The sequence below is a fragment of the Micromys minutus genome (genome assembly GCF_963924665.1).
Source record: "Micromys minutus genome assembly, chromosome: 18".
Lineage (NCBI taxonomy): Eukaryota > Metazoa > Chordata > Mammalia > Rodentia > Muridae > Micromys > Micromys minutus.
Window position 1 is genome coordinate 24,443,453 of NC_137953.1, and position 15,583 is coordinate 24,459,035.

Here is a 15,583-nt window from a genome sequence, read left to right on the forward strand (position 1 = left end):
ACAATTAACTTTAAAACTCTCTACTTCTCGACAGTAGAAATGTCAAATGAATAAATATGTGCACACATTTCATTTAAAATCATATGAAGAATCATTTTTTATAACAAAATAAAATGATTTCATTAAAGCTATGTTAAAATACTTGTCATAAAAAAAACAAATAGATTTTTAGACACAAAAAGTATACATAAAATAACCACTAAGATTTAATAAATCAGTATTATTTTTCTGAATTAAATTCTAATACATAAAGATTCTAGGTCTATAGACAATGGTTCAATGTTTCCCTTAATCTAAAATGCTTCCCCTATTTTTTAGATTGGGTCAAGGTTAATAGAGTAGAAAATATATTCATTAGAACAGAAATCTAAAGGTATTTTTTTCTCTTATTGTAGACAAATATAAAGGCAGAGCATGTGTCTCAATAGAAGGGAGCAGAATAAGGCTTTCTGCATCTGAAGTCTGTCCAAGCTTGAAGCATACAAGCTGCTTTAGTTGTTTGGTCTTAACTCTTAGGAGTTTGTACAAAAGACATACCTCAACTGAGTAACAGTGAAATCCAATCTTGTTTTGAAACATGAACAATTAATGTTTAAAAAAAATCTTGCAGTTTTGAAACAAAATAACTAGAGCTGCACAGGATGATTCTTTATAACCTGCTGTAAGTCCATTTCTAATGGATCCCATGATATTCTCTGTGAGCTCACGGAAATATACACACACATGCACTTTGTCAGAACACTTGTACATTAATTTAAAAATTCATTAACAGATTTTGTAAAAGGAGAAAAACATCTTTTAAAAAATAAATAATGGCATTTTGACTGCATGTTTTTTAGAATTAATATTATTCTGCAATCAATGCTGATTTGTACCAAAGGAGTAATTGTGGGATAGGCATTCATCACAAACTTCTGAACATTCAGTATGACTGGGTTATACATCCATAAAAAGAATGAGGTTGTTGAGATGGTGAAGTCTACCCAATACATAACCACAAAGAAAACCACCAGCAGCAAAATGGTCTGGGTGGCCCTTTTCTCAGGGGACACTCTCAGGTGGCTGATACTATGAAGATGTTTGCATTGCCTCTGATGTCTGAACAAGATAATCACAATGTATACACTTGTGATGAGCATGACTCCTACAAGAAACACATCTCTGGCAGTTGTCACTGTTAAAATCAGTCCACTGATGATGGAGTTCATGGGTAAGAGTGAGCAGTATTTAGTGGCCTTTATTTGATTGAGCTCACTCACATTGGTAAACGCAGCAACATAGAAGATTTGGTGACTACTGAAGGACAAATTGAAAGACCACATACATAAGAGAGCATATATCATGTATTTTTTTAGGTTTTGTTTAAATTTTGCCAACAAAGAGGTATTGGGACTGATAGTGACAGCCTGGAACACACTCAGGAGGCAGGTAATGCAGATAGAGTGACTTCTCATTGCCCTGCTGATGTAAAAAGTTGTCTTACATTTGATGTCATTCTCAATGTTCAGTGTCTCAAATAAATCTGTAAGCCAAATGTCCCCTCCACTGAGGAACATCATTATGTGAACGAAGGTCAGTTGACAGGAGATCATGTCTGTAGATTTAGGTCTGTGCCATAGGATTATTAAAATGTAGAAACAAAGAAGAAACATATTGGATAATACTCCAATTCCAGTTTGGAAATAAAAGACATTTTTGAGTGAGAACATAAGTGGAGAGTGTATTCATCATAAGAGCATAGTGGAAGTTTATTTCATATCTGAAAAAATAATAAAGCATACATAATATGTGTGATACAGTGAGTAGATTATCACACTATTTTCCACATTATTCTTGAATAGCCTGTCTCATTAATCTTGATTTTCAGATAGTACATCAGAGCTTACATTCCCATGTATTCCATGAATCTGCTACATATATTGAAACTTATATATAGTAAATAATATTGCAATCATATATTCACCAAATGATGACTATCTAGCCCTGTATTACATTTGAGTCTCGTGCCTTAGAAATCCAATCCTGTTTAATTAACTGCCTTATTTCATAGTTATTATCTAAACTGTACTGATAAGCACAGAATGTTAATCACATTCCTACAGAAAAATAAGTAATACAAAAATCTGGAAAATATTCTCTAAAGAAACCCAATATATTAGGTGATTCTTTCTCATATTCTATAATTTTACTGTGCTCTAGTTTGTAATCATTCAGGCTGCAATTCATAATTCTAATACAATGACAGTGATACTTTACTGTAATCTCATTAGTTTAATCAACAAAATATCTTTCTTGCTCCATTTGCTTTTGTGTTCCATTTTTAAGGATATCTTAAATCCACAGAATTTGAAATTTAGAGATAAATAGAGTTGGAAACCATTAGTTTACTTTGCACACCCTATGGCCAATGTTTAAGGTTCTAAATGGCACTAGACTTCACCGACATTAGATTTCATCCAATCACCTTTTTGAAACTTAAGGTTTCTCATAAACCCCAGGTGCTAAGATAAGTAGTGTTTTTCGTTTAGTTTTGAAGGTGCAGTATAATTAGTTAATAGAATGTGTAGTTATGGCCTTTAATAAATCCATCTTGATATTTTACCTACCTTTTTCTTCTGTATTTATTCCCATTCACATTCTGAAAAACCTGTTTTCCTAGTTCACTGATGAGATCATTTGTACCCTGATATTCTGCTCTCTGTTGCTTCCATCCCACCCCTATACGGTCAGTGCTCCATTTTTACTTTACTGGTTTCTGTAATTTCTATGTACTATATACATCTCCCCAAATCAGAAAACGTGGAACACTAAGAAAAATATTATTATCTACACAGAATAACATGAACTCACCAAGGATGACCAGATAGTGATTCTGTTTGTATATTTCTATTTCAAAACATATTCCTTCCCATGTAGTAGAAAACAAGGTCCTCAGTGTTAACATACATTATCAGAATCCACACACTTTTCACACTTTCACTCAACAGTTTTATGTTTAGTGGCTATGTTAGTTATATGATCTGATAGCCATGATTAATTTATTATTGAATTATCTTAATTCATTACATTAAATCACCTTGTCATAGAGAAATCAAAAATGACTACAATGAATCAGAACCAGAAAGAAATAAAGAGATAGAAATGAAGAAGAACCTGAGACAATGAAGGTCCAGGGACAGGCTCAAAGGGTAATCCAGGTCAAAGGGAGGCCTCAAGGCCTGACATTATTAGAGGCTACGAAACAGTCTCAAGAAGAAGCCTATTATGACTGCCTGCAAAAGAATGAATGAGCAGCTGAAAGAGTCAGATACAGATATTTGCACTCAACCAGTAAATAGAAGCTGCTGCTCCCTTTGCTTCAATTAAGGAAAAGCTGGAAGAAGCTCAGGAAGAGGGTGACCCTGTAGAAGGACCAGCATCTCAATTAACGTAGATACCTCTCTCAGACCATGGATCACAAACCAGGCACCATACACTAGCTGATATATGGCCCCCAGTACATGTACAGCAGAAGTTTAGTTGTGTTTATTCAGAGAAAATGCACCTAACCCTCAAGAGACTACAGGCCCCAGAGAGTTTAGAGGTCTGCTGGGGTATGTCTGGTCAAGTTATCCCTGTTGAGATGGGAAGACAGGTATGGCATTTGAAAGAATCAGGGAGTAGACTGCGAGAGGAAAAAATCAGTAGTGTAAAAATAAATAAATAAATAAATAAAGTAGATACACTGAACCAAATAGAAGAGAGATTAGGAAGAGCCTCAAATACATAGGCACAGAGTAAATTTTCCTGACCACAACATCAATGCCTTCTAATCTAATATCAAGAATCGACAACTAAAAGCTCATAAAATTGTAAAGCTTCTGTAATGCAAAATATACTGACAATAGAACAAAAAACTGCAACCAACAGATTTGGAAAAGAACTGTACCTATCCTACATCTGTTAGAGGGTTAATATCTAATATATACAAAGATCTCAAGAAGTTAGTCTCCAAGAATCAAAAAGCCCATTAAAATCAAAAGTATCATTTTCATTTCAAGCTTCACCACTTTTTGTAAATAGTATAAAAGCTGTGTGACTTCTCAGAGCGCACATAAACTGAATATGTGATCTTCAGTTGACAAATGAAATTGTTGGCTGGTGTACTGTTTTTTGTCAGCAACACAAACACATTTTTAGAAATATCTGAAAGAGAAAAACCTTGGCATCAAAATAATTTTCATAGAATTTTATAAAATACAGAATGCCAGCAAGAATACTTAATGGTTTTCAATAAAGTAGTAATTCATACCACCATCCTGATAGTATATAAAATTTTAAAGGTATGAATTCTTATTTGGATATTAAAATTAGCACAGGCATAACCGGAAACACACAGATGTTGAGCAGAATATTATAATCTCAGTTGAAAGCCAGTTTGTTAAGATGAGGCAGCAGCAGGAGGAATGTCACTGCAGAAACTGTTGGGAAGCAGTCATACCCAAAGTTCATCACAGGTTCCATGAACACTGATGTGAGTTTGGCAAAGATATGAATGTTCACTGGAAATCTGTCTGAGTGTGTGTGTCTGTGTATGTGTGCATGCTTGATTGTGTGTGTATGTGTATATGCCTGTTTATGTGTGTGTGTGTGTGTGTGTGTGTGTGTGTTCTTTGCACAAGACAGGAGAAAGAAGAAAGATAGAGAGTAGAAAGAAGAGGGACAAGAGAAAGGGGCGGAAGAAAGAAGGGAATAAAGGAAGAAAGGAGAAAAGGATGAAGGGAGGGAAGAAGGGAGAAAGAAAAATAGGGAAGAACGGACAGACAGAAGGAGAAGGAGAGAGAGATTACTGGATTATGATGTCTTAGAATAGATCCCAGGTATAGTGTGTCCTGGTGCTGCTACTGTTTATTACTAATTAATATGTTTAGATCACTTTAGTGAAAAACTGAGAATCACATCTAATATGTTTATAAAATGAAAGGAACATGAAGAAAAATGAAGGTATTCCTTTGTTTTCTGCATGACCTGGTCAAATTCGCCATTGTCCATCCTACGCCACTAGTGCAGACATTTAAAATTAAATCATTCAAAACAAACTTAAAATTCTGTAATCTTTGCAAACATAAACTCATGTTTCTGACAACTGTTTTTTATGTCATTGAAACTCTGATGCAGGGAGTTAATGAAAGTTACTGGCATTATTTTGTTCCATTTCAATGACAATGATGTTATAAGTTTACATTCTCACAGCCAGATAGCAGGCAGACTGGGAGACAGACAGACAGAGAGAGAAAAGATCTTAACCAAAATCAGATTGACTTTAATCAAACCTACATGGTCATTTCACTAGATGCTGAGAAAGCATTTGAAAAAATTCAACACCCCTTCATGTTAAAAGTCCTGGAAAGAACAGGAATCCAAGGTCCATACTTAAACATAATAAAAGCAATATACAGCAAACCAACAGCTAACATTAAACTTAGCAGGTGGGAAACTTGAAGCAATCCCACTAAAATCAGGGACTTGACAAGGCTGCCCACTCTCCCCCTACCTATTCAACATAGTACTGGAAGTCCTGGCTGGAGCAATTAGACAGCAAAAGGAGATCAAGTGGATACAAATCGGAAAGGAAGAGATAAAAACATCACTCTTTGCCGATGACATGATAGTGTATTTAAGTGACCCCAAAAATTCCACCAGAGAACTCCTACAGCTGATAAACAAGTTCAGCAAAGTGGCTGGATACAAAATTAACTCAAACAAATCAGTAGCCTTCCTATACTCAAAGGAAAAACATGTGGAGAAAAAAAAATTAGAGAAAAGGTACCCTTCACAATTGTCACAAATATTTTGAAATACCTTGATGTGACTCTAACTAAGCAAGTGAAAGATGTACGAAAAGAACTTCAGACCTCTAGAGAAGGAAATTGAGGATGATCTAAATGGAAAGATCTCCCATGCTCATGGATTGGAAAGATCAACATTTTAAAAATGGCCATCCTACCAAAAGCAATCTACAGATTCAAAACAATCCCCATCAAAATTCCAACCGAATTCCTCAGGGAATTGGAAAGATCAATGTGCAATTTCATATGGAACAACAAAAGACCTAGAATAGCGAAATCCATCCTCAACAACAAGAAAACATATGCGGGAATCACTATCCCTGACCTAAAGCTATATTACAAGGCAATTGTGCTGAAAACTGCAAGGTACTGGTACAGAAATAGGCATGTGGATCAATAGAATAGAATAGAAGATCCAGAAATGAGCCCTCACATATATGGTCACATGATTTTTGACAAAGGATCAGTAAACATTCAATGGAAAAAGGACAGCCTATTCAACAAATGGTGCTGGTCCAACTGGCACTCAACATGCAAAAGAATGAAAATAGACCCTTTCTTATGTCCTTGTACAAAGCTAAAGTGTAAGTGGATTAAAGATCTCCACATTAAACCAGATACACTGAAACTATTAGATGAGAAAGTAGGGAAAACCTTAGAACACATAGGCACAGGAGAAAATTTCCTGAACAAAACACCAATAGCTCAAGCTCTAAGGTCAAAGTTTAACAAATGGGACTTAATGAGATTGCAAAGTTTCTGTAAGGCTAAGGACATTGTCAAGAAAACAGAACGGCAGGCAACAGAATGGGAAATGATCTTTACCAACCCCACATCAGATAGAGGCCTAATATCTGATGTGTACAAAGAACTCAAAAAGCTAGACACCAGAGAATCAAATAACCCTATTAAAAATGGGGTACAAAGCTAAACAAAACATTCTCAGTTGAGGAATATCGAATGGCTGAGAAATATCTGAGGAAGTGCTCGACATCCTTAGCCATCAGGGAAATGCAAATCAAAACAACCCTGAGATTCCACCTCACACCAGTCAGATTGGCCAAGATCCAAAACTGAGATGACAACAAATGCTGGCAAGGTTAACTGAGAAAGAGGAACACTTCTCCACTGTTGGTGGGGTTGCAAACTAATACAACCACTCTGGAAATTAGTCTGGCGATACCTCAGAAAATTGGACATAGTACTACCTGAAGACCCAGCTATTCCACTTCTGGGCATATACCCCAGAGACACTTTAATACACAACAAAGATATATGCACCACAATGTTCATAGCAGCTCTATTTATAATAGTCAGAAACTGGAAAGAACCCAGTTGTCCTTCAGAAGATGAATGAATACAAAAATTGTGGTATATTTACACAATGGAATACTACTCAGCCACCAGAAACAATGACTTGACCAAATTTTTAAGAAAATGGCTGCATCTAGAGAATATCATCCTGAGTGAGATAACCCAGTCACAAAAGAACAGACATAATATGCAGTCACTGATAGTGGGATGCTAACCCCAGAGGCCTGCACTTCCCCAGAAACAACTCACAGACTTTATGAAGTCCAAGAAATAAAGAAAACAAAATAAAACAAAAAAAATCTTTACACAACAAGAAAACTTTGACTATTTCCACGTTACATTTTGTTTTACATGTACTTTATGCTCATTGTAACTATTAAGTTTTCAATGCATACTATCAAACCTTTAAAAAAATCAAGTACTGACTAAAAAATATATTTATATAGTTTTATGTAAAAATTATTTTAAAATCTGAAAAAAAGTACTGACAAAAATGTATTGTATAATTTTATGCAAAAATGCTTAAAATCTGTACATTTATCTTTTTTTGTAAAATAAAGTTGTTAAAAAAAACCCTACAATTTTTCTGTCTAAGTTTTCAAAGTGCTGAAATCATAGATGTGTGCAACCACATCTGTCTGCATGCTCTATTTTAATCTACTCTAAATATTACGAACTGATATTCTAGAAAAATAAAAATTGACTTATTACATTGATAACTAAACTTAAAATACTTGGCAGTGTATGAGTGTTTGTTTGTGTGTGTATGTGTGTATGTATGTCTGTGTGCATGTGTAACTGTTAAAAGACACCTTAGTAATTATATTTTAAATGATTTCATACTATTCAATAATTGCAAATATATTTCTCACTGCCAAAGAAAAGCTTACTCAATATTATTCATCCTCAATGCTACAGGTCAATATAAAAAACCTGAAAAAAAGTGAATTCATTTTAATAAAATAACAAAAACTTCTACTGAAAATTATACTTCTAAAAAGAGAACAAATATTTAACAAAAATTGAAATTTCCAAATATTTTAAAGTGACTACAAAATGTCTGCTTTGATAAAAAGTTTTTATTAAAAAAAATCATTGCAATAGATTAAAAAAATCTATGTAAAACATTTAAAACTTGTATGAGGAAAGAGGGTTTTATTCTTTAATTCTATTATTCTTTAAAATGTCATTAGCTGAAAGTTTACTAAGAAGTCATCAGTATATGCAAATCTAACACACAAGAAAATTACTTGAAAAACTACAGTAGTTAACCTTTACTGTATATTTAAGATTTATGTTTTATTTATTAAAATCATATAATCACTAACTTGACAACAGTGTGAAATAAAAAAAAAAACAAAACACAATTTTAAAGCATCAATAATATAAACAGACCCCTGCAAAAATATAACGGGCTGTAATTTTGTTTTCAGGGATAGAAATTTAACACAGTTGGCCATGCCTAGATAGACCCAGGATATTAGAATTCTTAGAGCACAGACTCAGTGCAATCCTTTGTCACATAGGCTCCTTAAACGTTGAGGTGGAATTACTTATAAAATGTAATGATATTTTCATTTCATGAACAGTATCTTATTTTGTCTATTGGCTTTTTCTATTGATATTTGTCTAGGCCCTGTCTACTGTCATATATAGAAGAGATTAAACTTAGTAAAGTCAGTGTTCTTTTATTAATCATTACACTGACAATCTTGTGTCTGCAAGCATATCTGGTTTACTTATCAGTTAATATAGCTCAAAAGTAAAACTGTATGCAAAAAAATCTAATCATTTATTACAGAATTCTGCTTCATTCTACCAACTACTGCTCTCACTATAATGAAGAGAATAAAAATTAAAAAAATAAAAATATAAACAAAAGAAAACAAAGGTCCACTCACCTTCTGGGCCTCCCATAAACATCCTTGTAGACGGAGGCCCTAAGAAGTAGTTATAAGGAAGAAATGCCATCAGCACTTCTCCCTCTAGACCCACAGTTATCATGTTATCTGAAGAAGGCACTTCTGACCTTGACATTGTTACAAAGTGGTGCCATCAAATAGAAAAGTTAACTTTCTTAATTCTAGGAGAACAATAGGGTGGAAACAGCTGAGCTCTGGCTTTCTCCTGTGTGAGATACTTTCTGCAGGCCATAACAGGGTGTGTGTGGATTAATTGAATTCAGTTCTTGTGAACAAAACAGAAGTACGAATAATAATGCCCAATGTATAAGAAATAGAAAAACAATTTAGATTTCCCAAGTATTCACCCTGTTTTAAATGCATTTGTAGTGCCTTTCATACCTACATGACACTCCCTTTAGTGTTTTACCTAGAAATCAACAGCTCCTTGAGAAAATTGGAAAAGTATCACCTCCTCCAAACACGCTAATATTAAAGTATTTTTCTTACAGAGCTCACAGCAAAGACATAATATAAATGTATTTTCTGTCCCAGTGTAGGGGAATGCCAGGGAAGAAAGGATGAAGTGAGTGGGTATGTGAGTGGGTGAGGAAGCATTGGCATAGAGGCAGGGGGAGGAAGGGGAAGACAGGGGGAGAGTGAAAAGAATAGGGAGATTCCAGTAGAGAAACCAGGAAAGGGGATTATATTCTAAATGTAGATAAAGAAAATATTAATAAAAAATAAGAAAATAGATAATAGAACACTTCTTATATACAGAATAAAATACAAAAACCACATATAGGCCTTAGTCAAAATACAAAATCTATACACCTACATAAGAAAAGTCCTAGAAAGATTATTGACATACCTAAACATAGTGAAGGAAATTTAAAGTAAGCCCATATTCAATAGTAACTCAAATGAAGAGATAATTTTTGCTATTCCACTAACATCAGAAAGAACACAGGAATGTCAGTATTTTCCAAAACTATTCAATATACTACTAGAAGTCTTAATAGAGAAAAAAAAAAATAACTGAGAAGGTTGAGGAGACACAAATAGGAAAGTAATCAAGTGTCTGCATTTTCACATGCTCTGATAGAGTTGTGTTTATTTCTGGTTGTCAACTTGACTACATCTGCAATAAACTAAAATTAAAATCACTGGAAACGCATGTGTGTGAGTTTATCTTAATTACATCATTTAATACAGAAGTTCCACTTCTGGATATTTGAGGCAGAAAGATCCACCATTATTCTGGATCACTTCTTCTACTGGAAGGTTATTTTTAAAATATGGGGAAAAAAGGATGCATGAATTTTCATTGCCTGTTTGCTCTTGTTCTTGCTAGCAAGTCCATTATTTTACTGGCATTAGAGCCTACTGCTTCAGGAGTCAGGAATATACTGAAAATACATGAGACACCCAGCTTCATAAGATGAACAACTGCTGGGTTGTTGAACATTGAGCTGATACACAGCCATTGTTGAATTAACTAGACCACAGCCTGTAAGCCATTCTAATAATTCTCCTTTATATGTATATAGAGATTCATTCTATAGGTTCTGTTTCTTTAGACAACACTGATGAATTCAGGAAGTATTCTGAGGTTCGAATTGGAACTCTTACAAGACCACTTGAAGGAGACTTATGAAGGCAGTAATCAATGCAAAAGCAAGTGTAATTTTATTGTTCCAACATTTTGTGGTCACCTGCTTCAAGAGTCAGGTGACCCTGAACAGATTCTAACAGGGAGTTACATACATTTCAAATAATTAGGGCAGATTTTGAACAATTGGGGCAGAATTTGAATAATGCTAACTAGACAGGGTGCTATGCACTTTTGGTGGAACCAAACATCCTTCAAATTTACTCAGAGTACCAATCAGGACTTTCTAAGGGGTGTAAGTTGGAAGTCACAGGGGACTTAGTTTGATGGTTTGGCTTGCAGCTACTCCAAAAACTAAACTAGCTTTCTTGTTCCTTCATGGAAAGGAGGGGCTCTTGTGCTTGGAGGTTTGTGGTGGAATTTTTACACTGGCCTTAGATTGACCCTAACTTAGACTCTGTCACTGTGTGACTCTAATACTGTGGTTCTCTGCCTTCCTAATGCCATGACTCTTTAGCACCATTCTTTCTCTTGTGGAGACACCCAGCTGGAAAACTCTTTTCCATTTCTATTTCATGGATGTACTTTTGCTACTATTATGAATGACAAGGTAAATGTCTGATATTTCTCATGGTTTTATGCAACACCAACCAAAAGGAGAGCACAGACTAGACCTAGTCTCCCCCCAAGTGCATTATGTAGCAGATGACCAGCTTAGTCTTTATGTGGGTTCTCCAACAACTGGAGTAGTAGGGCCTGTCCCCGAACCTGTTGCCTGCCTGCCCATGGATTCTGAGCCCCTAAATTGGCAGCCTTTGTGGCCTCAGTGGGAGAGGATGTGCTTTGTCCCAGAGTGACTTAATGTGCTGGGTAGGAGATAGAATGGAGAAAATGCTAGTTACCAACCTGTAACACCCAGAGCATGCCTTCCCATTTTCAAAAAAAGCAGAAGATGGAAAGGTGGAGCAATTTCATGAGTTGTTACTATGGAAAAAAAGAAAAGCAGTTATTGGAATGTAAAGTGAATAAATAATTTTTTAACTTAATCAATTTACTGAAAACAGTAGCCACAAAAATATAATGGGTGTTTGGGAAACTTTAACAAAGCAAATGAAAGAGCTGTTTGATAAAACCTATGAAACACTGAAGTGTTTCATCAAGACAGGCAGCCTGTCCACAGGTGGCTGGGCAGATGGAAAAGCCACAGGAGAGCTTTCACTCCTGAGTACAGGGTTGAGTCCAAGTTCCATCCTCTTTGTCTATCCTGGAAGAGGACTCCCAAGACTTTCAGGGCACATGTGGTGGTGCTGTCTGGAATCAGACACTTCAGGTCCAAGGTCAGAGCTACCCCAGTTCCATCAGGACTGGGCACTGCCATCGGGACTCATTGCCTCCCAGAGAACCAAACACCCAGGAAGAATCTCTCACTGGAGACCACAGGCACACAGACTCACAAGAGAGACAAGCTCCAGAAAGAGACAACAAGATCACATATTATCACTGAAAAAAAAAAAAAAAACCAGCAAGAAGAGAGAACAAGAAACTAAGAAACAAAAAACAAGAAAACATGGCAAAATCAGAACCCGGTTCTTGCACGACAGCAAATAGTGGATATGACAACTCATCAGAAAAACTAGATTTAGACTTAAAATCATACTTCATGATGATGATGGAGGTCCTTGAGAAGAGCATAAATAATACACTTAGAATACAGGAAAGCCAGGAGAACACATGCAAACAAGTTGAAGACCTTAAAGAGGAAAGACACACACACACACACCAAAAAAATCACTTAAAGAGCTAAAACAAAGCACAAAAAAAAAAAAAAAGATGGAGGAACTGAAAACAGAAATAAAATCAATGAAAAAATCATTCATAATGGAAAACAAAATTCAATTAAAAAAGGGAGCAACCCTGAAGTTAGAAAACCCCGGAAAGTCATGGGGGGCCATGGATGCATGTTTCAATAACAGAATACAAGAGATGGAGGAGAGAATCTCAGTAGAAGAAGATACCATAGAAATCATTGAAACAACAGTCAAAGAAAATGCAAAAATCAAAAAATTTCTAACCCAAAACATCTAGAAAATCCAGGACAAAACAAACAACAAATGTTCAAAACAAAAAAGAATACTAAAAGAAGTAAGGAAAACAGTAGAAGTAACATATAAAGGCAAACCAAAAGAATTACAACAGACTTCTCTTACAGAAGCTATGAAAGTTAGAAGATTCTAGACTTACATTTACACAATAGAGTATTACTGACCTATCAGAAACAATGACTTTATGAAATTCCTAGAAAAATGGATAGAACTAGAGAATATCATCATGAGTGATATAACCAAGTCACAAAAAAAAAAAAAAAACACATTATAATCAGTCACTGACAATTGGATACTAGCCCCAGAAAGCTCTGAATATCCAAGAAACAATACACAGACCTTATGAAGTTCAAAAAGAAAGAAGACAAAAATGTGGAAGCCTCAGTCTTTCTTAGACAAAAGAAAAAAGGTCGTGTATTTATTATATATTATTGTGTAACAAATTTTTGTGAGCTATAATTGTATTCTATAAAATAAAAATTAAAAAATTAAATTAAATTAAAAAAATAGAAAATCTTGGACTAATGTCATACAGACCCTAAGATAACATAAATGCCAACCCAGGTTACTGTATCCAGCCAAACTCTCAATTACCATAGATGGAAAAACCAAAATATTCCAGGAAAAAAAACCAAATTTACACAATATCTGTCCACAAATACAGCCCTACAAAACAAAAAATAATAGATGAAAACTGCACTACAGAGAGAAACCATGGTGCCTGCACCACAAACAGCTACTCTGAAACACCTACTCAAAGCCTGAGGGTTTGAGAAAACACAACTCAATTATTCATGTTAACAGAAAATGCTGCTTTACTCCAAACTCCAATTCCTTCAACTCCAACTCCAACTGGTTCAAGCTCTCCAGTATATACACTTACAAAAGTAATTTTAAAGGAAATATGCAAATTTCCTAGCTGATGGGTGGAGGCTACACCCTCTAGGGTGAAGTATATATCCTGAGGTAGACAAAAGCAGGAACAGGAACAGGTGTGGCATAGGCTTATGACTGGGCCAATTAGTATTACAAAGGAAGGCATGGACACAGCAAAAGGCATGGTGAGAAAGGGTTCTGACTAGCCAGGGGGCAGAGAGATATTTGCAGAGCTCAAGGAAAGTGCATTCCTGCCCGGCTTGATCCAGGGACCCAGAACCCAGCATTGGGCCCTCTGATCCCAGCTGGCAGCTTTTGGGTGCACAACAGGTGCTCTGACCATCTGCCACCAGGAACAGCAGATACACAGAGCAACAGACCAGATGAGAACTGCTTCCTACTAGCCTGGGTGCAGAGAGATCTCTGCAGAGCAAGAAGAAGGTGTGCCACTTCTGGCTTGATCCAGGGATGCAGGAACCCTGCATCAGGCCCTCTGTTTCAAACTGGCAGCTTTTGGGTGCACAACAGGTGCTCAGACCATCTGCCAAGAGGAACAGCTGAGATCTAGGGACACAGGCCAGGTACAAGGGTAAGGAGAACCAATCACTGACAAAAAGATGGCAAGAGAAAACAAAAGAACATACCCCAGGTAAACCAAGATAATCTGGCAACACTAGAAACCAGCTCTCACATCACAGCAAACAGCAGAATGCCAAACACTCCAGAAAAAGAAGCTTCAGACTCAAAATCCTACCTCAAGATGATGATAGAGATCCTTAAACAAAAACAGGAGGAAAAGCATAAAGAATTAGAGGCTTTTAAAGAGGAAACAAGAAAAACACTCAACTCAAAGAACTAGAAGAAAACAGAACCAAAGAGATGAAGGAATGGAATAAGGAATTTAAAACGGAAATGGACACAATAAAGAAAACACTAAAAGAGACAACCCTAGAGGTAGAAATCCTAAAAAAGAAATCAGGAGTCACAGATGCAAGCATTTCCAACAGACTACAAGAGATGGAAGACAGAATCTCAGGGGCCGAAGACAACATTGAATACATAGACAAAACAGGCAGAGAAGATGCAAAGAGCAAAAAGCTCCTAATCCAAAATATACAGGAGATCCAGGACACAATGAGAAGACCAAACCTAAGAATAATAGGAATAGAAGAGGGCGAACAATATCAAGTAAGAGGCACAGTAAATATCTTCAACAAAATCCTGGAAAAAACTTCCCTACCCTTAAGAATGAGATGACCACGAAAATAAAAGAAGTCTACAGAACTGCAAATAGGTTGGACTAGAAAAGAAATTCCTCCTGACACATAATAATCAAAACACCAAGTGCCCAAAGCAAAGAAAGAATACTAAAAGCAGTAAGGGAAAAAGGTCATGTAACGTATAAAGGCAGACCAATCAGAATCACACCTGATTTTTTAACAGAGACTATGAAAGCTAGAAGAGACTGGACAGACATCATGCAAATCCTAAGAGAGCACAAGTGCCAGCCCAAGCTGCTGTCCCGAGCAAAACTATCAATCATTATAGATGGAAAGACGAAATTATTCCAAGACAAAACGAAATTTACACAAATATGACCACAAGTCCAACACTACAACGAATTATAGGGGGAAAACCCAATACAATGAGGGGAACCATCTCATAGTAAAAACAAGAAAACTCCTAAGCAAGAAAACCAAAAAAAGAAAGAAACACAGGCACAATTCAACCTACAAAAGCAATAATAGCAGGAAACGGCAACCACTATTCCTTGATATCTATTAAGATAAATGAAGGCAACTCCCCAATAAAAGGATATAGGCTATCAGGCTGGATACAGATACAAAACTTAGCATTTTGCTGCATACAGGAAAATCATCTCAGAGACAAAGACAGACACTAAGTCACAGTAAAAAGATGGGAAAAAAACCTTCCAAGCAAACAGCCCCA

At 35.9% G+C, this 15,583-nt stretch overlaps 1 protein-coding gene across 1 annotated transcript in view; it reads right to left on the bottom strand.

Moving 5' to 3' along the window:
* Positions 1 to 749: 749 nt before the first annotated feature.
* LOC308432579 (vomeronasal type-1 receptor 90-like) overlaps positions 750 to 15,583 on the bottom strand; it is a gene marked incomplete at both ends in the record, with an annotated part of 37,829 nt that continues 22,995 nt past the window's right edge. Inside the window, one exon of the mRNA XM_080932368.1 lies at positions 750 to 1,594. Within this exon, the coding sequence (XP_080788494.1) occupies positions 750 to 1,594 (845 nt within the window). The remainder of the gene's footprint in view (positions 1,595 to 15,583) is intronic.